At 46.4% G+C, this 24,909-nt stretch overlaps 1 protein-coding gene across 1 annotated transcript in view; it reads right to left on the bottom strand.

Annotated features, from left to right (window-relative positions):
* The window catches only part of Nipsnap2 (nipsnap homolog 2), a 30,142-nt gene that overhangs the window by 1,723 nt on the left and 3,510 nt on the right, over positions 1–24,909 (bottom strand). The window contains exons 2-8 of the mRNA XM_076840713.2: positions 15,292–15,431; positions 15,151–15,196; positions 11,248–11,342; positions 10,866–10,936; positions 10,005–10,145; positions 8,712–8,743; positions 3,670–3,764 (exon numbers count right to left, since the gene is read on the bottom strand). Of these exons, the coding sequence (XP_076696828.1) occupies positions 3,670–3,764; positions 8,712–8,743; positions 10,005–10,145; positions 10,866–10,936; positions 11,248–11,342; positions 15,151–15,196; positions 15,292–15,431 (620 nt within the window). The remainder of the gene's footprint in view (positions 1–3,669; positions 3,765–8,711; positions 8,744–10,004; positions 10,146–10,865; positions 10,937–11,247; positions 11,343–15,150; positions 15,197–15,291; positions 15,432–24,909) is intronic.

Raw genomic sequence — 24,909 nt, 5'->3', positions numbered from 1 at the left:
CACGGGGTTTTCTCAGACACTACCATGGGCACTTAGTACCCAGCTGGGAAAACGGCATGTTCACCTGAGAAAACAGTCTGGGCCTGGTGGGAGAAGCAAAGCAACCTTGAGCCCTGGCAGCCTCCTGAGGCAGGGCCACTCCACACACATGTCGACTCATGACTGGGCACTGTGGACCACAGACAACAGCCACTTTGAGCGCGGAGGTTCTGGGGACTAACACATGGGGAGAGCACCTGCCCAGCTCCTGAGACCAGGTGAGGTCCCAGCACCACAGAAACAAACAAAACAAACTCCACTTTAGGTGAGAGACCCTGAGTGTAGTACAGAGAGGTGGAGGCCAGGTAGCCCAGTGAGTGCAGGGCACGTAGGAGCACTCCTGGAGAGCTGCCTGGAGGGGTCCAAAGGTCCACAGCAGCCTGCTGGGCTGACCCCTGAGTCCCTGGCAAGGACTTCCCACTACTTGCACTGCTTGCTGGTAAGTACCCGTGGGCATTTCCACACAGGGTTGCTTGAGGCTGAAGGACTCCCGGGCTCTTCCTTCCTTCCAGTTCTCAACAGAACTGCAGAACCTCCTGGCTGGGAGAAGGCCTGTCAGCTCACCATGTGGACACAGGGTTTCCCCCAGGACTCACAGCCTGGGGGTGCTTCCACAATTTCAGTTGTATTTTCAGTATGGTAAAATAAGCCTACACAGCACTGACCACTGTGGCCAGTAAGTGCAGGGTTCTGGTGGGAAATCCCACGGCTGCACATCCTCGGCACTGCCGTCCACACAGCCTTCCCACCCGTGTCTCCCTGCAGCTCCTGCCTGTTGCCCAGTAGCCACCAGCCTGCTGCTCTCTGGACACTGTGTGTCACACCCAGGGGGAGCACAAAGCAGGAGCCCTTCCCTACCACCTCACTTCACTTAGCCTGATGTCGCAAGGCTCGTCTGTGACTGACAATGATCAGAACTTTATCCTGTTCTATGGCTGAATGATGCTTAATTCTATGTATATTCCATATTTACTTATCCATTCTCTGCCTTTATCTTCTTTGGGGGGTGGCTGACATTTTTATCTCTTTCTTTCTTTTTTTTTTTTTGTCCCATGGCTCGAACCCAGAAGTGTTTAACCACTGAGCCACATCCCTATCCTTTTTTTTTTAACCAATTCTCTCTCTCTCTCCATATATATATAGGTATGTTGTTGATGGACCTTTATTTTATTCATTTATTTATATGTGGTGCTGAGAATCAAACCCAGTGCCTCACACATGCAAGGCAAGTGTTCTACCACTAGGCCACAACCCCAGCCCTCCCCAGCCCTTTTTTTTATATTTTATTCTGACACAGTCTCACTAAGTTGTTGAGGGTCTCACTAAGTCTCTGAGGCTGGCTTTGAACTTGCAATCCTCTTGCTTCAGCCTCCTGAGCTGCTGGGATTACAGGTGTGGGCGTCGCACCCAGCTGTGGGATGACTTTCAAAGGTGGCCTTGAGCACAACACCACACTGGAAGCGGGGCACGGTGGGGTGGTGGGTGGAGGAGACTGAGGAGGGTGGGAGAGGGATAGTCCTACAGGGGTAAGAGAAGGAGAGACTCTGACAGCCAGGAGTGCTGAGCCGGAGCCTGGCTGGGCCACTCAACTGTGTGGTCTGAGCACCTGTTTGCCAGCTTTGAGCCACAGGGTTAGGAAAAAAGGGATGATGTGTCAAATAGCAGAGTGACCTGCAGGTTGGAGAGGCCTGATGAATGCGGGCTGTCTTGCTCCAGAAACATGGCACTGTGGGGCAGGCCATGGAGAGAGCACATCTGCACACCCCAGGTCCCCTCTCATAAGGGACTGGGCAGGGGTATGGGGGATGCAGACTGGGGCAAAGGTGGACACTTTGGCATGGGAGGAAGGCAAAGAAGGGGCCTGGGCCTCTGCACAGGGAGCACCTGCTGCTCCAGGGGCCTGGAGGCAGTGAGGGCCTGCCAGGCTCCGCTGCACCTGCCTGTGGCAGCCCCAGCTCTTCACCAGGGAGTCCCATCCAGACCAGCTGGGTGGTGGGTGACATGTGCTGAGAAGGGACGTGCTCCTGGCTTGACCCCTCTCGACAGGTGAATCATGAGGTGACAGAAGTCCTCCTCAGTGTGTCCCTGGCCCACCTGGATGCCTCTTTAGGCAGAGACAACGGAGAGGCATGGGGCAGGCCTGACTTTTCAGTTTGTATCCACTGGACAGATGCCAGTTTTGAAATAATAAAAATGACTCCATACTCACTTCAAATTAGGCCCTAAAGATTAAATTACGTGTATCTTAATCTCAGAAGGCCAAAGGCAGAACACAGTGTAAAAATATTTTTAACCTACTGCATTGGAAAACCAACACTCCTGGGGTGGAAACTGGGCTGGAGAGAACTGAGCTCTGGGCTGGCTGTGCTGCCCTCCGTGCTCCACACAGCTGAAGGGCACCCAGCACCTGTCACTTGGTGTAGGATTTCAGCCCCCTTCCCTGCAGGGACACCCTGTGCATGGGCTGAGGTGAGTGGCATCTGGGCTGTGCAGGGTGTCTGGGGGTGAGGTGGGAGAGCTCCCTCAGACTGCAGGGCATCTGTGGGGGCAGGCACCAGGGGCACAAAGTCAAGGCTACCTTTTCGCCTAAACTGACCCTTTCAGACCTGGCTTCTCAGCAGCTGGCTGCCAGGCAGTCGGTATGCACTGTGTGGCTCTCTGAGGACTTTATTTCTTCCCCATTCAGCCCCTCTTCCCACCTTTGCTTGTCAATTCCACCTGGATCCTGAGGTCCTGCTCACCTCTTGGCTCTTAGGATTTCCCCAAATACCTCTCACTTTAAGTCCTCTTTAGGCCTCTAGAGCATCCTGATCACCTCCCCAGGAAGTGGACCATGCACACCCCAGGTCACGGCACTGGTGTTCAATGCCTCAGAGACCTGCTGGCGGAGTCTCTAAACCCTGAACACTGACACAGCAGGCAGACAGGCCCCCGAGACCCATGGAACCCAATCAGGCAAACTATCCAGCCCCTCTCCGTTGACTAACCCAGCCTAACCATGAGTTATCCTTTTCCTTGGGGGCCTCTTGACCATGTCCAGAGGCATGTCCAGCCTCACACTGAGCCCTGGATCCTACTCTAGCTGGGAGGGAGGTGCAAAGCCATCAGAGCGTCAGCCAGTATCACACGGGGCTTGGGGACAGTAACATCAGCCAGATCACTCCTGTGGTGTGGGGGGCAGTGACACTCATTCCCAGGGGTGAGTAACATCTGAATCAGGCCCTAAGGACACCAAAGGAGGTGCCAAACAGAAGTTGGTGGGTAGGGCAGAGAGGGAGAGGGAGGAAGGTACTGGAACAGGGCACTCTCTCAACACAGGAAGTGGGAGAGAGTGTGGGGATGCTCTGGGCTGGGGTGAGGAGGGTGCAGAAGGTGAAGAGGGCGCAGCCCCAGGGCTTGTGAGCCACTCCTCACCATCCCTCTGCCCCTTTGCTGGGCCCCCTGGTCTCCAGTAGACCATTGGCCTTTGCCTCTGTGTGTTGGGACAAGCCTGCACTTGGTGGTCTGAGGTCTGAGGTTGGGGATGTGCCATGGTGCTCATGGCTGCTGATCTGCGCCATCACCCAGCATGACCTGATTAGGAATGGGCGCCTAAGTTCCAGCCACTCAGAGCAGAGGGGGTGTACCTACCCCAAAGGTGGTGCACCATGTACAGCTGCCCAATCTGCGAGAAGAACCCGCCCACTGCCTCGTTACTGTCCTGTCTAAAACGGATGGCCCGAGCCCTAGAAGAGAAAAGTAGGCAGGGTTAGAAGGAGTCAGTAGGCTACCCCTCCCACATGCAGGCCAGTTGTTTAGAACAAAGACAGTTGCTCTTAAAGTCATCAAATTGCTACCAGACTATTAAACACAATCAGAAGTCACTTTAGAGCATGTGAAAGACAAACCCACCTCTCTGTAACTGCATCATTTTTGAGAGAAGTGAAAAGGATTTCATGACTATTCACATGAACAGTGACATCAGGTACATATGTGGCTGCCAGAATTCCTGATATAAGAAAACTGGCAGAGATGACCTGGCAACTTAAAAATAATTGCTTCTCCAAGGACACTCTTCAGGAGAAAGTGGGGCACTAAACACCAGGACTCCAGAGGGAATTTCCCCCATGGGAGACAAAGCCCACCCTGGAGGATGGGGCCAAGCACAGAGGAGAGCATCACACTTTCACAGCAGCCAGAGGGCAGCTCCTGAGAAGCATGGCACTGAGAGGGTCTGCAGCTTCCTGTAAAACAGTGGGAGAACAGACAGCAGCTTCTGGGCAGGCGCCATCAGACCATCACTGTCACCAGCAAAGTTACCGATGGTTCCCTTTCTAATCAGAGCAATCCATCGGAAAATGGATACTAAGAGGCACTCATCGTGTACTGTATATGCAAGAAAGTTCATCTGCACACAACACCAAAGTGTGATTAAAGTGGCTAAAGATTGTTTAAAATTGCTGGGCATGGTGGCACACACCTGTAATCCCAGTGGCTTGGGAGGCTGAGGCAGGAAGATCACGAGTTCAAAGCCAGCCTCAGCAACTTAGTGAGGCTCTAAGGAACTAAATGTGACCCTGTCTCTAAATAAAATACTTTAAAAGGGGCTGGGGATGTGGCTCAGTGGCTAAGCACCCCTGGGTTCAATCCTTAGTAAAAAAAAAAAAAAAAGTTGTTTAAAATTTTGCTGCCAAAGGCCATCAGTTCTTCAATTTGAGCACCTTCTTTCATACTTGTATTGGGTACCTTTTTTTAGAATTGAAAGTGAAAATGAAGTCAGGGGCTGCAGATGTAGGGATACCACCAGAAGTAAAGCCGGAGCTGTCAGAGCCCTCCCTCCAGGTATCACCCAGGACACTGGTGCCAGTGCTGCCAAGGCTCAGGCCTGCAGCCAGCACACCCTGAGTCAACAGGACTTGGGAAGGCACTCAGCATAACTTGTCTTCAATGGGCTGGAGGCACATGGCCAAGGACACCACCTACCAACACCTGTGGGGCAGGTGTGACCCCGGGGGATACTGAGACTCCGAGGCTGGCTGGTCAGCTCATCCTCCTATAGGAGCTGAATCATGCCATCTCACAGGGCGTGAAGTCTGCACAGGAACAACCTGGGAGTGAGGATGCCAGTCTGCCTGGGACCACTCTGCACACATGTTCTCTTCCTCCACTTGGGGACACCAGCACCTGGCCAGGCCCAAGTTCTCGGCTTCCTGTGGTAGAGCCCCCACAAGTTGGCCATGACAGTATTAGATTCTTTTACCTTTACATTTGTAAGTAAGTGATCAATAACTTCATGAAAATTACACATCAGATTGGTAAATTATTGAAATTAAGCAAATTAATTTAATGTGCATTCTAAGTCTGCTCAGAAGGAAAAATCTATTTCATTGAGTGATAAAGTGTTCCGGATTATTCTTTTCATTCTGGATTCTTCTAGTTCATTCATGGAAGGCAAAGGAAACATACCTGCCTCAGCCTGCTAATGACCAGAGCATGCACTGAGAGGAAACCACCGTCTCAATAGTCACCTATGTGCCAGAATACAAATTCAGGGTTGAACTGGAACATGAAAATTTTTATAAGGAACTGAATAACCTCATTACATCCTTGTGGATTCCCTACCAAATCTTAATTAGTAATATGCACAAATTAAATTGAACATACAGTTACAGGCCAAAAACAAGAAGCACAAGAACAAAGGAGAATCCCCGAATGGACTAGTGTGCATAGCAGCGCACCATCAAGAGGATGTCTTGGCCTCAGACTAAAGATCTTGTGGCTGGTATTACTGAGCTTGACATCCGAGGAAAGAGCTGTTAGAAATAGAAATCTCAGGACCACGTGCCAGGGCCAAAGAGATCTGTACCGATGTAACATAAAGTGAGAAACTTCATGATTGAAACAGGAATGCTTCAATACAAATTGAAAGTAAGTAGTAGCCACACATTCAGGCTTAAAGAGCACCCACAAGGACCAGCACCGCCAAGTTGCTTCTACCCTGGGATTCTCCCAAGCACTGCTCGGCCTCTTCTGCGAGAAGATAATGCCATGGCGGCTATAAGGTGGCTGGTGCAGCAGACAGAGCCATCAGCCTCAGGTACTCTTTTTAGTTTTCCATCCTCAGCATGGCGTTCTCAAGATTCTCTTGTGCTATCAGTGCAGATCTGGCTTATTTAAACCACTTTGTAAAAGTTCCACGCGTGACTACACTGTGGTCTCTCTCTCCACGGCTTCCAGGTGGTTCACAACTTGGGCAAGTACTGTGGATCTATTTCTTATGTAACCACAGCTTCTAATGCCCACATGTCCACCCACTCAATATTCACTGACCACCGAAGACATGCCAAGCGTGGAAGAGAGTTGCAGACGGCCTATGGCAGAGACATGGTGCAGCAGCTGTGTGGGGCACCTCCAGGAGCGTGTGTAGGGACACCTACTCCAGTCTTGGTTGTATATGCCTCACTTTTTTGATTCAGAATCATCCTTGGATCTGAGGCTAAATTACACTAAACGAGGTGTGTTGGATTATATTTTACATGTCAAGAAATTCACTGGTGTACAATTCTGTGGTTCTCAGTAAATCCACAGGCTGGTGCTGTGATCACAATTCCAGTTGTGCCGAAGCCCCCTCATGCCCATTTGCACTCATGTCCACTCCCATGTAGCCAGTACCCATTAGTCCATCCTATGTTTGCACAGAGCTGGCTCTTTGGAAACTTCACGAATGGAGCGGTACAGTAGGCAAGGTGGCGCGTGCCTGGAATCCAGGTACTTGGAGGCTGAGGCAGATCGCAGGCCAGCCTCAGCAAATTAGCAAGTCCCTACGCAATTTAGCAAGACCCTGCCTCAAGATAAAACAAAAAAGTTAAAAAGGCTGGGGATATGGCTCAGTGGTTAAGTGCCCATGGGTTCCATCCCCAGTACCAAAAAAAAAAAACAAAAAAAAAAAAACCTTTTTATTTTTTATTTGTTATATATTTTTACCACCTAACCATTTGGAAGTGCACAGTTCAGTGTGCCACGCATGTCTGCACTGCTGTACACGAGGTATCTAGGCCTTACCACCTGGCAGAACCACACTGAAACTCCTGACAACCCCTGTGAGATCCTTTCCATCTGGCCTGTGACCTGCCTGCATTGGATACAGGTCCTGTGGGTGGATCTGCCTATCTGTCCCGCTGTGACTGGCCTTTCCACGTCACAGCAGTGATGACCCCCCTTCTCAAGGCTGCATGCTATTCTACTCTGTGCCCCTCAGGATGCATCTGCTCTTAGACACTGAGCTGCCTCTACCTCTTGGCTGCTGTGGATGGGGCTGCAACTGATGTAGGCCTGTGAACACCTCTGTGGGATCCTGCTTGGATCTTCTTGGATGTTTACCCAAAAGTGGAACTCCTAGATGCTACTATGTGTCCATTTTTAACTTGGGGAACCTCCATGTTGCTTCCCACAGAAGCTGCGAGACTTCACATTCTCATGGATACCATCTCTGCATCCTGCCCACAGGTGCTACTTTCTGCTCTATTGACAGCGGCCATCCTAATGGGTGTTGCGTGATACCCCTTCTAGTTTTGGTTTGTATTTTTCTTGTGTTACTGATGTTGAGCATCTTTTTATATGCTATTAGTAATTTCTATATCTTTTTGTGCCTGGTAGGTACAAGACCATGGATTCAATCCCCAGCTCTGGTAAAAAACCAAACCAAACCAAATCTTTGTATCTTTCTAGGAGAATCACCTGCTCAAGTCCCTTACTCAATTTTTAATTGGGTTATCTGTATTCTTTTTTTTTTTTTTTTTGGTATTGGCGATTAAACCGAGAGGTCATCTGCCATTGAGTCACATCCTTAGCCCTTTTTACTTTTTATTTTGAGACATGGTTTTGCTAAATTCTGAGACTGGCCTCTAACTTTTGATCCTCCTGCCTCAGTCTCCCAAGTCACTAAGATTACAAGCGTGGCTATCAACCCTGACTGAACTTTTTGTACATGGAATAACCTCACCAATATTTTTGTTTTAAAAATTAAGAATCTTGGGGATGGGGTTGTAGCTCTGTGGTAGAGCGCTTGCATAGCATGCGTGAGGCACTGGGTTCAATTCTCAGCACCACATACAAATAAATAAAATAAAGGTCCATCAACAACTAAAAAATATTTTTTAAAAAATTAAGAATCTTGCTAGGCATGGTGGCTCATGCCTGTAATTCCAGAGACTTGGGAAGCTGAGACAGGAGGATCACAAATTTGAGGCCATGTGGGTAATTTCAAATAGTCTGGACTGGAAGAGTCAGGTCTAAACAAGATTGGCCATAGGTAGATGATTTTTGAGGCTTAGTATAGGTGTGGAAAGGGGGATCCATGGTATTATTCTCTCTAGTTTTGTATATGTTTTGAAAATTTCATAATAAAAACATAAAACAAAACAAGAGTCTAAGCTGGGTGCAAGGTACATGCCTGTGATCCCTACTGCCTGGGTGGCAGAGGCAGGAGCACTGCTTGGGTCAAAGTTTGAGAGCAGCCTGGCAACACAGCAAGATCCTGTGCTTCCCTCCCCTCCCCCCGTCATTTTTAAAAGTCTAGAGTCAAGTTATGGCATTAGTCTCAGATGTATTTCTTAGTATTAACACTATGGTTTAAAAAAACCTATTAATAAGACTAATATGACTAACAAACTCAATATTGATAATATACTCACCAGTAATTGCCCCATTCGATCATGGTTCCTGGCTGAAAAGAGATTTAGATTTTGGTTTGTTAGTTTTTCTGTGAAAAAAAAAATAGAAATAGGAGTGCAAACATGCTTGTTCACCATGTGCCTGCCCCACAGCAAGAGCAGCACTCAATAGCTTCATGCAGGCAGACATCACATACACATCAGAGCAAGGTATCCATGTCCATCATTAGGGACACAGTGAGCCCGTTCTGCAGATGCACCGAAGGTCACCAATCACCTCCTCTAATTCAGAGGTGATTATTAGACGCTGAGGGCTGCTGAGATGTTCTGTTTTATCACAGGCACAACCAACCATCTTCTCCACGGAATACACAATCATTATTTGTCAACAGAAAGTCAATTCTGCTGTCTGAGGCTCACGTTCTAGTGGTTGGGGAACAACTACAAAGTACCACAAAAGGTGATTCCCAGGTGGGGTGTGGCTCAGTGGTGAACACCTACCAGCATCGTGAGGCCCTGGCGAGTCCCCAGCACCACTCCCCTCCACATACACAATTCCTTTTACTTTTACATGCTGAATAATTTGCTCAATAGCCACAATGGTTAATTTTTTTTTTTTTTTTGGCAGGGAGTACTGGGGATTGAACTCAGGGGCATTTACCCACTAAGCCACACCAACACCCCTGGCCCTATTTTGTGTTTTATTTAGAGACAGGGTCTTACTGAGTTGTTAGTGCCTTGCTTATGCTGAGGTTGGCTTTGAACTCACCATCCTCCTGCCTCAGTCTCCCTAGTCACTGGGATTACAGGCATGTGCCACTGCGCCTGGCTAATTAATGTTCATTAGTTGCTCTAAATCAACTATAGTAGATGCCATATATTATACCTAGTTCTGAACCTGAGATCTTTCTACTCAAAAGTGTCAATTTAGAAAAAAATCAAATAATAAATGTGTAGAAGATCACAGAGAAAAGAGCTTAGCGAGGCGTGAGGGAGAGGAAGTGGAGAAGGACTGACAGGAGAACCAACCAGATTCTGACAGAACCTGCCCCTAAGCTCACTCTTCCTTCACTGAACAAGGTCCGACTGCATGTGGACTCACCCGGAGCTGGTAGGGCCTGAGCTCATGGGTCTGGACCTTGGGACTCACCCAGCGCTGGTAGGACCCAAGCTCATGGATGTGGGTCTGTACCGTGGGACTCACCCAGCGCTGGAAGGACACAAGCTCATGGATGTCAGGTCCGGACCGTGGGACTCATCCGGAGCTGGTAGGACCCAAGCTCATGGATGTCGGGTCCAGGCCGTGGGACTCACCCGGAGCTGGTAGGACCTGAGCTCATAGATGTTAGGCCCCGGCCTCGGGATGGGCTCGTTCCAGAAGCTGAACTCCAGCAGCAGCTGGTTCTTTCTGGAGAGCAGCATGTTACTCCTCGCCTTCCGGAAGCTCACGAATTCCTTTGGGGAGGAAACGCGCTCATGAAGTGTTGTAGCTCCATGTATAGACACTCTCTAGGACCTACTCTGGTAACCGTTCATTCCCATAGAACGTGGGTGCAGGTGGGGTGATGGGCAGATTGCAGTTGGCCAGAGACAATTCCATCATCTACTGCATGGTTAGGGAATGGCTGCTGGCTCCCTTCCCTACAGCTCCAGGGTGGATAAGGAGCTATGCTGGCTCCCTGATTACTTAGGCCATCAAGGAGACAAGTTTCGCTTTCTGTGTCTGTAGACTTCCTAAGCAGTGTGTGATGGTCTATGATGGGGACAACATGGTGACTACAAACAGCAGATGGCTCAGAGGCATTTACAATTGTCTGGGGACCTATGATGTGTGGCTGTCAACCTCTGCCGACACGCACCTGCTAGTGAAGGTCAGGCAGGGCAGCAGGGCAGCAGGCCAGCAGGGGAAGACACATGTGGTCGCACCACTGGAGCAGACACTAGAGGTGGCAAGGTTGACTGTGCCCGCCATGCTGATTTTTACAACCGAACTATGTGTCAACAGCACTACATGATCACTGTGTCTAAATACAACTCAAGAGTCCAAAGGACAAAATTTCTACTAAAAAGCTGAGCAGTTTACTAACAGAGACTGATGACAGAAGAACCATTTGGTTCTGTACTGACATCTACTGGATCACTAGGCTGAGTAAGAACCCATTTCTAAGCAGTTACCTGATTTTCTCTGAGTTTGTTCATGACCTCCGTGAGGGCTGGGTAGCCGCCTTCGTACCTCCACAGATGGACTGAAACACATGGAAAAGAGAGCACACACTGAGAGCAGGCACCTGAACACACCTAGAGAGCAGTGTCAGCCATCGGGAATCTAGCTGCCACTGGCCTCAGTGACATGACAAAGCTTCCCGGTATCCAAACATTAAAAACAACATGATAATTAGTCTTTACAGTGAATTACAGAAGAAACTACTTTAACAGTGGAACCAGACTAAGTCTTAGAAAGTTTTGAGTATATATAAAACAAGCATTAAATCAGAAAATTGCCTAAGAGACCCAGAAAGGCTAAGGGTGGAGAGTGAGCCAGTCTCTGGCTTCATACCAGCTTGATCCTGCTCCCCGTACCACGTGTTCCAGGTGCCCACCAGCGTGCAGGGGTAGTGTGCATCTTCGTGAATCTTTGGTAGCACCTCTTGGCTTAAAGAGAAGAAACAGCAACAGTGATTCAACAGCCGTGGAACATCCCAGGGGGCTGCACAAAGTAACACAAAGAAGGTCGCCTACTCCATGTCTGGCCACAGAGCTCAGAACAGGCTGTGATGAGAGGATACATGAAGCCACCTTTCAGCTGAATTTTGCTTACTCTGACACCCTATTCCTCGATGTTAGGTTTCCACCCCAACTATCTAGAGGTGTGAGCAAGTCAAGTGCAGTGATCACTGTGGTAGGGAAGAGCCAAGGTCCCAGGGTTCCAGGAGCTATTTAGGTGAAGGAGGGGGGAAAAAGAGAAGAACTACTTACTATTTAGGAATCTTTTTACAAAAGATAAGTTCTGTTCCAAAGATAAGAAGAATGAGAGGAGAGACATGGGAATAGCAGAAAGGAACCAGGAAGCAAAAGGAAAGGGAAGTTAGTAATGTTTGAGGTGGAGGCAGATGACAAAAGCAGTGCCTGCAGGCAGCCATAGCAGGACGGGGAACAGTGGCCCTGAAGAGGACTCAGGAGTGCAGGGCCAGGGCCTGGAAGCAGCCCAGACCAGGCAGTCCCAAAGGCACCACCAGCGTGAGGAATCAAAATCAAAGATAGCGTGAGTAGGCCGAGGTGCTGCGGGGCCTCCAGAGGTGCCCTGATGTCTCATGCAGGAGCACGGCAAGCGGTTCCCTGCCGTGATGGGGCAAGGATGCAGCAGAGCCTGCGCAGCGGCCAGGGCTCACGCACAGAGAGCTTCCCACGGGGTCTAGAACAGGGTGAAGCCAAAGGAAAGGGAGAGCTCAAACCTGCACAAGTGAACAGGAAAATGATGGTGGAAAATGATGGATGCAGAAAGCTGTCCCGGTGGGAAATGGAACCTGTTCATGTCTTTTGTTAACCTCATGAAGCTAGTGACCAGCTGCAGATCCTGGGCACCAGGACAAGGCACGTATGGATGAACAGCTGAGTTGCTGTGGTCGTCTACAGTAGCATACCTTGTGTTGTTATTATTACTTTTTTCTGGTTTAATCCCCAGCACCACAAGCACGCAGGACAAGCACTCTACCACTGAGCTGCACCCCGCTTTTTATTTTGAGAGAAAGTGTCACTAAGCTGCTCAGGCTGACCTTGGACCTGAGCTCCTCCTGCCTCAGCCTCCTGAATGGCTGGGATCGCAGGTGTGCACCACCACAGCGCACCATGTGTTCTTTTAAGGATGGTATTTATTTTTTAAATTAAGATCTTATATTAAATGTATCTGATGCAATAACCATGAATGTTCAGAAATAATGGGTCTGATGAAAATCAGGGGTGGGAAGAGACAGATTAAGTTAGGAAAATGAAAAGGGGTTTCCTTTTTGTCATATGGCACAAGCCAGAAGTAGAACCGTGAAGGAAGAAGTCAACACAGACAATGCAGTTGTGGTTGAGGAAGGCACAGGCCCTGGGGGTGCTGGGTTTTTGACAGGACAGAGGCCCATGTGCAGCAGAGTCAATCCTCTATTCTGGGGGCTCCAACTGCTCTTACAAGCCCTGGCCTTACCTGAATAGAAGGTGTAAAGCAGGCAGTACTTGTACCCAGAACAGGGTGGGCTGAGCAAAATCTCACTATAGGGCCCCTAAAAACCAACAGAAGTTAAGTCTTTATGTTCTGGAAACAGGGAGAAGCTCAATGTTTCAGAGAAAAGAAAAAAGAACTTGATGAGGAGAAGAGAGAAATCAAGCAAATCCGTCTGACACATTTTGGGCAAGGAACTGAAGGATGGGTGGAGCCAGGTATAGTTTTAGGCCCAGAGGGGCAGCTATCTGGAGGAGGGGAGGCTACCTGGAGGAGGGGAGGCTACCTGTTGGAGGGGAGGCTGGAGGAGGAAAGGAGTCTACCTGCAGGAGGGGAGGCTAGAGGAGGAGAGGAGGCTACCTGAGGCTACCTGTAGGAGGGGAGGCTGGAGGAGGAGAGGAGGCTACCTGCAGGTGGGGAGGCTACCTATATGAGGGGAGGCTGCACGAGGGGAGGAGTGGAAACTAGCGGAGGGCTCAATCAGGTCAGGTGGGGCAGCAGAGCCTCAGGGGCTGGCTGACCACACAGAGGTGCAGAGAGCCTGTCAGACATGGCCATGCAGAGATGCTGGAACAGCTGGGTGCCTCCCAGCTGAGCCTGAGGACCGAGAGGAGGCCTTCAAATACAAATAGGAACAGGGGCCAGAGGGCCAGAGATGGAGGTGAAGATGAAGCCATCAGAGACAGGAAGAGAGTCAGGAACCCAGCACAAGAGACTATTTCACTTCAGGAGAAAAGACTCATAAATACACACCTACTTCATTAGAGGTCTTTTCAAACAAAGGGAAATGAGCTGAGGTGTGCAGTAAATTCTAAATACCTCCAGAAATAAATCAACAAAACAGGGGGTTTTGCTCCTGAAAATTTTGCTGATTCTATAGATAAAATCAGTTACTTTCTCTTGAAAATAACAGATATTAAAGGTCATAAAAACACTTTTTCATTACATTTGCTCAGAACTGAGCATTAAAGGGGCTGGAGTTGTGGCTCAGTGGTAGCCATGCTTACCTAGCATACATGAGGCATTGGGTTCAAGTCTCAGTACCACATACAAATAAATAAAATTAAGGTTCATCAACAATTAAAAAAATATTTTAAAAAGAACTGAGCATTAAAGCATTATCTGTTGTTAAGAAGTGCTAAGCTAAAATTGTGAACAACTCAGATGCTCTTCAATAGATGAATGGATAAAGAAACTGTGGTATATATACACAGTGAAATATTACTCTTCATTAAAAGAGAATAAAATCATGGCATTTTCAGGTAAATTGATGGAGTTGAAAAATATTATGCTAAGTGAGTGAAGTAAGCCAATCCCCCAAAAAACAAATGCTGAATGTTTTCTCTGATATGAGGATACTGATCCATAATGTAGGTGAGGGGGAGAATAGGAGGAATGGAGGAACTTTAGCTAGGGTAAAGGGGAGGGAAGGGTAGGGATGGGGCAGGGGGAGGGAAAGACAGTGGAATTACCGTCTTTACCCCAAGTACTTATATGAAGACATGAGTAGTGTAACTGTGTACAACCAGAGACATGAAAAATTGTGCTCTGTATGTGTACTATGAATTGAAATGCATTCTGCTGTCATGTATAACAAACTAGAATGAATAAATAAATATATATATATATATATATATATATATATATATTGAAAAAAGAAGTGCTGAGCTAATTCCCTTCATCTCAAGGTGTACAAATGGCCTCAGAGGGTGTGGCTCCACATCCTGGGATACTCAGCAGGGGACCTGGGTTCTGGAGAGGGAACATCTGCAGGAAATGGCAGCTGCAATTTCCTCAAGAGCAAGACTAAAGACAGCAGGGTCGCAGGGACGAGCTCTAATTCTAGCACCCAGAGCTGCAGATAGGCTGACTGTATCTGGGCATCAGGAGGGTCTGCCGAAACTTGAGTGTGGGATGAACAGATGGACCCTGCAAGGCTTCCTCCAACCTTGGTTCCACCGCATTCTGAAGTCTAAGTGATGAGGGTGACCTCTTCTAACAACATTAAGTGAAGTAAGCCACAGTCAGATAGTCAAGATTCATATGTTTTCTCTCATACATGGAAGCTGTATGAGAGGGTTTAACTGTGTGTGTTTAAAATAAAATGCCACTGGCCGTCCCACAAAACCTGGTGTAAGACCCTCTCCACATTCAGCTGTATGAGGATGAGCCCATCTCTCAGATACCACGTGCTAGCTGAACAGCAAACATCTACATCACTACTTTCCCCCAAGGAAAAGAGTTTGAGATACACACCAAATCTTGTTGTACGCTTCTAGGCATTCTGGCTTAACGTTGTGAACTGAAACAAAAGAAAATCAGTGATAAACTTACGAACAAACAAACATACACATACAAACAAAAGTCAGCTACGAAGACAGCAAAACTGCAACTCACACTGTAGTTTGTACAGGCTGCTGGTTTCCTTTTTGGCCAGGAGGTTAGAGTGAGCATCTTTTCTCGGATCAACTTTCCGTACAAACAAGGATTTCAACCAACTGTCTTCTCGAGGTCTGTTGTTAGAAGAGGTCAATTTCCTGTGGAACAAAAAACACACCCATCTGAGTCTAATTGGAAATATGAAGACCTCAGTGTCTTCAGGTAGCTTCGCCTAGGATGGCTTCCAGGCACAGGCACTGAACGCAGGTGCCACAGAACATGTGCTCTCCAGCTTGCCAGCGCACACTGAGTGAGGAGAGGCATGCAGAGGTAACTCCCCATACTCCAAACAGTTCCCATGTTTACTTAGCACTCTGTGCTTCCTCTCCTCCAAAGCAATTTTCTTTTTATTATTTACTTGCTTTTTTGGTACCAGGGATTGAATGTAGGGGCACTTTACCACTGAGCCACATCACTAGCCCTTTTTATTTATTTTGAGACAGGCTCTTGCTAAGTTGCTAAGGGTCTCACTATGTTGCTCAGGCTGACCTCAAATTTGACATCCTCCTGCCTCAGCCTCCTGAGTTGCCAGGATTACAGGCATTTACCACCATGCCCAGATCTTTTTAATTGATGCATCATAATTACACCTAACAGATACATCGTGATATATTTGCACATGCACACAAAATAATCTTGGTCAATCACATTCCCCAGTACCTCCTCTCCCTGGCTCCGGTCCACTTCCTTCATCCTACTTGTCTCTTTTCTAATTTACCAGATAAATCCCCCTCTTTGTTTTTTCCTTTTGTCTTTAGCTTCCATGTATGAGAGAAAACATATGAATCTTGACTATCTGACTGTGGCTTACTTCACTTAATGTAATACTCTCAAGGTCCATCCATCTTCCTAAATGGCATGATTTCATTCTTCTTTATGGCTGAGTAAAACTCCACTGTGTATGTATTCCACAATTTGTTTATCCATTCACCTGCTGACGGACACCTATGCTGGTTCCATAACTTGGCTATTGTGAGCTGCGCTGTCAAAGCCATTTTGACATAGAACACACATGAAGAAACCTAGAGCAGTCAGTCTGTAGACATGAGTGGAGTGTGGTGCTGGGCGGGGAGGGCAGGGTCACTGCTGGAGGGACACAGAGTTTCACTGTGGGAAGAGGAAGCATTCAGAGGATGGATATGGTGAAGTGTCTACAGTGTGAATGCTCTTACGGCCACTGGGCTGTGTGCTTAGGAATGGCGAGAGTGACAACACTGTGTTTTAATAGGTTTTGTCTCACCATCATTTATAAAGGCATCTGGCCAGGAAATGGCAGGCATGGCTGTGAGTCACTGAACCTGATCCACACCACTGAACTGCACCTGTAGAAATGCTGGGCGGGGGGCCTACGGTGGCAGAGTGCCTACCTAGCATGCAGGAGACCCTGGGGTTGATCCCCAGCACCCCGAGAAGTAAATGAGTAAATACCCAAGTAAATCTGGCTAAACTACGAACTATACTTTTCATCTTGAATTTTCTAGTGCATGTCTAACTCCACAGGCCCACCAGTGAGAACACAGATCTGTCTAACCTCAAGTACAGGGTGAATTATTTACATTGAAACCGAAACTCCATGTAACCTTTGACCTAATAATTACACCTGAAGTTGCATTCTATAGGTAGCTGGAAGTGCATGAAGTTGGACACACAGAGTGTTCATTACACCTGTGATCTCAGCAGCTCAGGAGGCTGAGGCAGGAGGACTGCGAGTTCAAAGCCAGCCTTAGAACTTAGCAAGGCCCTAAGCAACTTAGTGAGACCCTGTCTCAAAGTAAAAAAAAAAAAAGGCTGGTATGTGGCTCAGTGGTTAAGCAACCCTGGGTTCAATTCCTAATATCAAAAAAAAAAAAAAAAAAAAAAAAAAAAAGAAAGAAAAAAGAAAAAAGAAAAGCAAGAAATCAGAACCTAGTGGAGACTCATCCTCTTCCAAACTTCACATAACCAGCATCAAAGGACAAACTGTGCCCCTCCACTGACTTCATTTTTGTTCAGATTTACAGTTCTATGAATTTTGGCAAATGCAGTCACCTATGCCACACAGTTCAGACAAGACAAGGAACATTTCCTCACTCCTCTCATGACTGACCCCTTCCACTCTAGCAAGTGAATGCTGCCCAGAGCCCTGCCTCTCTAGAGGTCTCTCACTTCCAGCAGGCTTCTGAATTTGCCCTTCTTCCTGCACTCTCTCCCCTCCTCTTCTGAGGGCATGCTGGGGATCCTGCTAGGCAAGGGCTCTCCTTTAAGCAATGAGCCCGGCCTTCCGCATGGTCCCCTTAGGACTGAGACCATCTCCTCTGGCTAGAGTCTTTGTGGCATACTCTAGAATTCTGATTTTTGTTGGATTCTTCTGCCCCTTCCTACATCATACTAGGTGCAGAAATGTTCTGGGGTGCCAAGTGGCCACCATAAATGGTCCTTAGTGCTTCAAAGCGAGGTGGGATGCTGACGGCCAGTACAGCCCTGTTCTGTGGGATCTCTGTAGGTACTGGATGATTTCCAAGACTCTTACTAATCTGCTTAGCAAACTTACCAATAGGCAGAGTAAGAGGAAGAGTTAACTCCAGATACAAAGGAAAGGACTAAGAGTTCAAATAGGGACAAGAAAAGCTCTTGGAGGAGTACATTCTCCACTGTTTCAGGAGATGAACATCTGAGTTCGATTCCTGTTCTCACCCAGCACTGGTATTTTGGAAATAACAGTACTCTAAACTTCACAGGCTATTGGCAGCCTTTTTCTTTTTAGCTTAAAATTCAACTAGCTGTTGTATGTTTTTAATAAATAATGATCAAGAACAAAAAAAGCATTTTTTTCAATTCCCCCAAAGCAGCAAACTCACACTAAGCAAGTGAAATGACAAGCTAAGGCCAGTGCAGGCGACCTTTCTGTCAAGATATTGGCAAAAGTGCTCCTATTGCACCTGTGGAGGAAGTCTGAGGCCTTCCTTCTGCCTTTACTGGAGGTCCCAGGCTCAGACTTAGGAAATGTTGATGCGGATGGCTGGAGAAGAGAGGCTCAGCTCCGTGTTCACGACTGGTCTTAGTGTGTGTGTGCCTAGAGAATGTGCTAAAGTACTTGGGGACAGCACCTGACATGTGCAAAGCCTCTTAAAAGTTAAGTTTCTAACACTATTTTTCAATAGAACTTTTCTAAAATTAAAACTATTAGTTCTTGAGTAAAAACCAACATCATCCACTATTTGTTTCTGTTTTGTTTGTTTGTTTGTTTTTGGTGTTGAGGATTGAACCCAGGAACTCATGCATGCCAGGCAAGCACTTTACCACTGAGCCACATCCCTGGCCCTGTTTCTGCTTTCAATTCATTCTTTGATTATAAAAAATAAACTCATCGAGAAAAAGGCAATTTTCCAAATGAATCACAGTAAAATTTATTTCAATAAAAATGAAAACAGGGGCTTGGGTTGTGGCTCAGTGGTAGAGCACTTGCCTACCTATCCTCAGCACCACATAAAATAAATAAAGGTACTATGTCCAACTACAACTAAAAACATAAAAATAAATAAATAAAAACATTTTGTTAATTTGTTTCAAGTGTTTCCAACATACCACATTTTGGGATATTTATTTAGTAATACCATGAAGCACAATGACAAGCATATAGAATTGGTGACAAAGTAGAAAGTGTCAAGGTCTGTTTATGGAATTCTGTGTTTCTTGTGTTTTATTTGAGATTTAAATTCATTTAAACAAAGGTTGTATTAAAAATCTTTTCGCAGGGAGGACAAGTGGTCCATACCTGTAACCCCAGAGACTCAGAAGGCTGAGGCTAGAGGATCATAAGTTCAAAGCCAGCCTTAGCAACTTGGCAAGGCCCTAAGCAACTTAATGAGAACTTGTCTCAAAATACAAAATAAAAAGGGCTGGGATGTGGCTCAGTGGTAAGCACCACTGGGTTATGGTACAGCACCAGTATCCCCCAAATTGGTTACGGCTGTGGCTGTGGCTCAGTGGTAAGCACCACTGGGTTATGGTACAGCACCAGTATCCCCCAAATTGGTTACGGCTGTGGCTGTGGCTCAGTGGTAGAGCACTTGCCTAGCACATGTGAACCACTGGGTTTGATCCTCAGCACCACATAAAGGTAAATAAATAAAAGATATTATGTCCATCTACAACTAAAAATATTTTTAAAAATTGGTCAAATTGGGGCTGGAGTTGTGGCTCAGTGGTACAGGACTTGCCTAGCATATGTGAGGCACTGGGTTTGATTCTCAGCACCACAGTAATTAATGAATAAAATAAAGGTCCATCAATATCTAAAAAAATGGCTAAATAACTTGTAAGGATTTAGGATTAACAATGATAAACAAAAAAGGAGTACAAAGAAAGTGTCCAAAAATACTACACTAGGGAGTTTAATTTAAAATAAGAAATACCATGTTGACTACTATCAATTGTTTCCCTTTTGGTGTTGAGGATTATTTTAGTCAGGCTTTTCTCTGTCATGACTAAAAGATCTGACAAGAACAATCAGGAGGATAAGTTAGTTGGGGATCACAGTTTCAGAGGTCTCAGTCCATAGACGGCCAAATCCATTCCTTGGGGCTCCAGGTGAGGCAGGACATCATGGTGGAAGGGGGTGGTGGAGGAAAAGTGGCTCAGGACTTGGCACCAGGAAGCAGAGAGAGACTCCCCTCATCAGGGAGAAAATATGAACCCCAAAGGCACATCCCCAATACCTACCCCTTCTAGCCACACACCACCTGCCTACAGTTACCACTCAGTTAATCCCCATCAGGGGGATTAATGCACTGATTAGGTTAAGGCTCTCAAAACCCAGTCACTTCACCTTGGAACTTTCTTGCCTTGTCTCATACATGAGTTCTTCTGGCCTGCAGAAACTCATGCCTATCTTACAATACAAAATATATTTAGTCCATTTCCAAGAGTCTCCATAGTCTCAACAGTTCCAAGATCACCCAAAGTCCAAGTCCAAATTCTCTACTGAGACTCAAGGCAAGCTCACAGGGTGAGCACCTTTAAAAATCAAAAGCAATTTATATGTATCCAATATATAAAGATACATAGTAAACATTTCCATTCAGAAAAATAGGAGCATAGAAAAAAGGGATAGGACCAAAGCAAGACTGAAATCCAGCTGGGCAAACAAGTCCTGTAGTTCCACGTTGGGCATCTGGAACACATAGCATGGTGATATTCTGTTGAAAAGGCTTGTGTAGTTCTGCTGCTATGGCCTTGTTGGTTGTAGCCCAAATGACCTTTCTGTTGTCTTGTCTCTGCTCAATTCCTGCAGCTTTCTTCAGTAAATGTCCATGTTACTGGCATTTCTTAATCTCAGGGGACTCCAATACAGCTTTGGCTCCCTCCTCACAGCTCCACGAATTGCCCCCTCAGGGGATGCTGACCCTTCTGCACTTTGGCTTCCCAGGCTTTCCTTTGAAATCTGGGTGGAAGCCTCCATGACCCCCCAACTCCAGCATCCTGCATCCCAGCAGAATCAGCACCACTTGGTTGACCCTAGGGCCTGCTACTATTTCAAGCAGTAGCTAAGCCTCCAGGGACCCTGGCTGCAGCAGCCTCTAAGTGTCTGTGTAGCTGAGCATGGTAAAACAACTTCCTAGACTCTCCTGTGCAAGTTGGGTGCCACACTGGTCTCAAGAGAATTTTTACTCTTACTCCTTTGAGCCTGAAATGGGTGTGGTCTTGCCAATTCCTGGGATGTCCTCAAGTCATCTTTGCTATTGTCTCTGGTAAAGCTTTTAGTGTTTCTTCAGTGGCTATAAGGTCTTTAGCAACACAATTTCCTTAACTCCAGTTTTACTGTTTTCTGGTCAAACCTCAAGATGTTCAAATCTTTCTGCCTTGATTTCTGCTCCCAATTATCACAATAAACTTCGTTAAAAGCTGATAGCAGGGACTGAGGATGTGGCTCAAGTGATAGTGTGCTCGCCTGGCATGCGCAGGGTGATGGGTTCGATCCTCAGCACCACATAAAAATAAAGATGTTGTGTCCACCGAAAACTAAAAAATAAATATTAAAAAATCCTCTCTCTAAAAAAAAAAAAAATTAAAAAAAAAAGCTGATAGCAATACTCATGCCACAGCCTGAATGCTATGCTGCATAGAAATCTCTTCTGCTAGATTATGAAGTCCATCACTTTTAAATTCAGCCTCATAGAAAGCCTCAGGACACAGGCAAAATGCAGACAACTTCTTAGTCAGAATGTAACACAAATGGCCTCTAGTCCCATTTCCAATAGGGAAATCCTTCCCCTCTAAAACCTCTTGAGCCCTGTCTTTACTGTACACAGTCCTCTAGACATTCTGAACTCCCACCAGAATAGGTCATTATGGTCCACTTACAATATTCTAAAGCTTTTCCAGCTTCCATTGCTAAATTTTCCAAAATTCCGCTCACAAATTACAAAAGCTCCAAAAGCTTCTGAACCCACATGGTCAGGTTGCAATGGCAAAATCAGACCTGGTTATGAAATGAAATTATAAAAACTTTATGGTAGGGCTGGGGGTGTAATTTAGTGGGTAGTGCTTGCCTAGCACATGTGAGACTTGTCTAGCACTGGGTTCAATCCTCAGCATCATATAAAAATAAATAAGTAAAATAAAGTTATTATGTCCATCTACAACTAAATAAAAAAAAATTAAAGTTATGGTAAGAAACCAATGCATGGTGAAAGAGTCAGTTCCCCTCCTCTTTCTCAAGAAAGCCTAATTAACCCTGGGTTCCTACCTTCTGGGTTGTAAATAACTGCCCCTGGAGTCTGACTACTCCCTCTTGAAATGTAACAGCTGACTGTGAAAAGAGGTTTCTTTTCATCTATTTCTGTGAACTGCTTTATGTCAGAGACCCTGCACAAGGCCTTCAGCCTCATACATTAGGATTCTTTTTTTTTTAAGAGAGAAAAAAAACAAAAAAAAACCCAATGATAGGATGGATCTAAGATGACACCAAAATACCAATATATGTTGTAAGAAACCGTGGATCAGCACTCAGAATTTGGAGTTTTGTTTCCCTCTGGGCCCACCATATAAACTAAAGTTTGGAGCTCTCCTCTTTCTGAGTGCTGCTTGCTTCTGCTCAACTGGTCTGTTTAGTCACAGCAACAATCCCACTCTCAGAACCAAATTCTGTTTTAGTCAGTTTTTTTTTTTTTTTTTTTTTTTTTGCTGCTGTGACCAAAAGACCTGACAAGAAAAGTTTTTTAAAAATATTTTTTAGTTTTTTTTGGTGGACACAATATATTTTATATTCATGTGGTGCTGAGAATCGAACCCAGTGCCTCATGCATACTAGGCGAGCACTCTACCACTGAGCCACAACCCTATTCCGGTGACAAGAACAGTTTTGAGGAGGAAAAGTTTATTTGGAGGCTGACAGTTTCAGAGATCTCAGTCCATAGGCAGCTGACTCCATTCCTTGGGGCCTGAGGTGAGGCAGAACATCATGGTAGAAGGATGTGGCAGAGGAAAGCAGCTGGGGACAGGTCATCAGGAAGCAGAGAGAAAGATTCCCCTCACCATAGACAAAGGCACACCCTCAATGACCCACCCCCTCCAGCCACTACCTGCTCACAGTTACCACCCAGTTAATCCCCATCAGGGAATTAATGCATTGACTAGGTTAAGGCTCTCCTAAACCAGTCAGCCTACCTCTAGACCTTCTTGTGTTGTCTAACGCGTAGCTTTTGTGGGACATCTCATATCTAAATCACAACAGGGATTAAACCCAAGGGTGCTGTGCACTGAGCTACAGCCCCTTTTAAAAAGTGTTTTAGAGAGAGACTACCTCAGTTACCTTGGCCTCAAACTTGCAACCCTCCTGCTTTAGCCTCCCAAGTAGTTAAGCCACAGTGATAATTGTTTTTAATGTATTCTTCTAGGAATGCATAGATAAGCATTTATTATCTGTGTACATACTGACATCTAATTTTTATGGCCTTTAATACTTTATAAGTGAGCATAATAAATAATTATTGGGAGCTGGGGTTGTGGCTCAGTGGTAGAGTGTTTGCCTAGCACGCGTGAGGTACTGGGTTTGATCCTCAGCACCATATATAAATAAATAAGGGTCCATTAACAACTAATTAAAAATGTTTTTAAAAAAAGATTTATTGGCAGGCTAAATAGGGCTGGAAAAAAGTTCAGTGAAATTTTCATCCTCTTTAGAACTCAACAAGATTAAAAGTTAACAAATATATACTTCTTACTGGGGACTGAATTATGTATTTTGTCTATATCATCTCCTTGGTCCTCAAAACACTCTAGTAAGGTGGGTACTGCATTTTAAAACTGGCTCAGAGAGGCACAACAACCTGAGCCAAATAAAAAATAGGAATTCAGCTATTACTATAAAGCTCAAAATGTTCTTGCTCCTCAGGGACTGCTCCCAATTAGAAACCTCCTCATCTGAGCAAAAATCAGCAGATGGTGTTTGTTGCCATATTTTAGTAAAAGGGATTCACCTTAGGATGGATAAAATGAGGTAAGGGATGTGGAAATATTTCACAAATGAAAGAGAGAGCAGGGAATGAGACTAAGAAATAGTCAAGCGGCACACAAGAATCTCTGATGCAAATGTTTGTGAGCCTGAGCGGCAACTACTTTGCCAATTAAAACATCTGGCACAATCTCACCCTCAACTGACTGTCACACTTTGAATCTTTTGAAGGTCAGGTGCCTAATGCTGCCTGATGTGCCCAGTCCATCCAGCTGTCTAGGCCAAACCCTAGAAGGAGGAAACAGCAGCTATGCCAGTGACTGCCAGGCAAGGCCTAGGTTCTCTGTGACAGTGACAATTGCCAAGGTCACATGTTGGGTGGCACTTTACAGAGGGCAGCGAGAAGCACATTCTGCAGAACACCAGAGTTCAGATGGAAGTGACCCATGGGCCAGGCTCTGTGAATGTCAGGTTGGACCAGACGAGCCTGCTCAATGTCAGGGCCAGAGCGATCTCAGGCACTACAGACAGACACGTGGTGGGAGCTGAAGGGGACAAGGCACCGGCTGGACTCAGGAGCCCGAGGGACTTCAGCAGAGACATCCCAGCCATCTTGGAGGGCAGGCAAGATAGGTGGATGAGGAAGGCGATGATTCTAAAGGGAGCAATGTGCACAAGGGCATGGGGTCTTAGAGCTAAAAGGCATGTTTCTGGACCAGAAAAGAGCTCAATAAGGCAGAAAAACAGAGCAGGAGGATGGAGAGGGGTGACAGGAGGACAAAAGGGACGGGTGGTGAGGCTCTGTGCACCAGGACCATCAGCTGGGTTTTCTCCTGAACACGGTGCTATGCTGGAAAGTTTTCAAAAAAGTATAAGCAGCAGCCTGACAGTGATGTGGCGGGCAGCAGCCTGACAGTGATGTGGCGGACAGCAGCAGTGATGAAGGCGGGGCTTGTGGTTCCTGGGCTCCCCACTGGTGGCCATGCCCAGCAGCACCAGCTCAAAGGAGGTATTCAACATACACGCACTGGATGGACCCAGAGGTGGCTCAGGGTCAAGATGATGGCAGTAGGGATGAAGGGAAAGAACACATTCAAAAGACATGTCCAAGGTGAAAAGACTGACAGGTCCTGGTCAGGGGT

The sequence above is a fragment of the Callospermophilus lateralis genome, chromosome 19 (genome assembly GCF_048772815.1).
Source record: "Callospermophilus lateralis isolate mCalLat2 chromosome 19, mCalLat2.hap1, whole genome shotgun sequence".
NCBI lineage: Eukaryota > Metazoa > Chordata > Mammalia > Rodentia > Sciuridae > Callospermophilus > Callospermophilus lateralis.
This window is presented reverse-complemented; position numbering and strand designations above follow the sequence as displayed.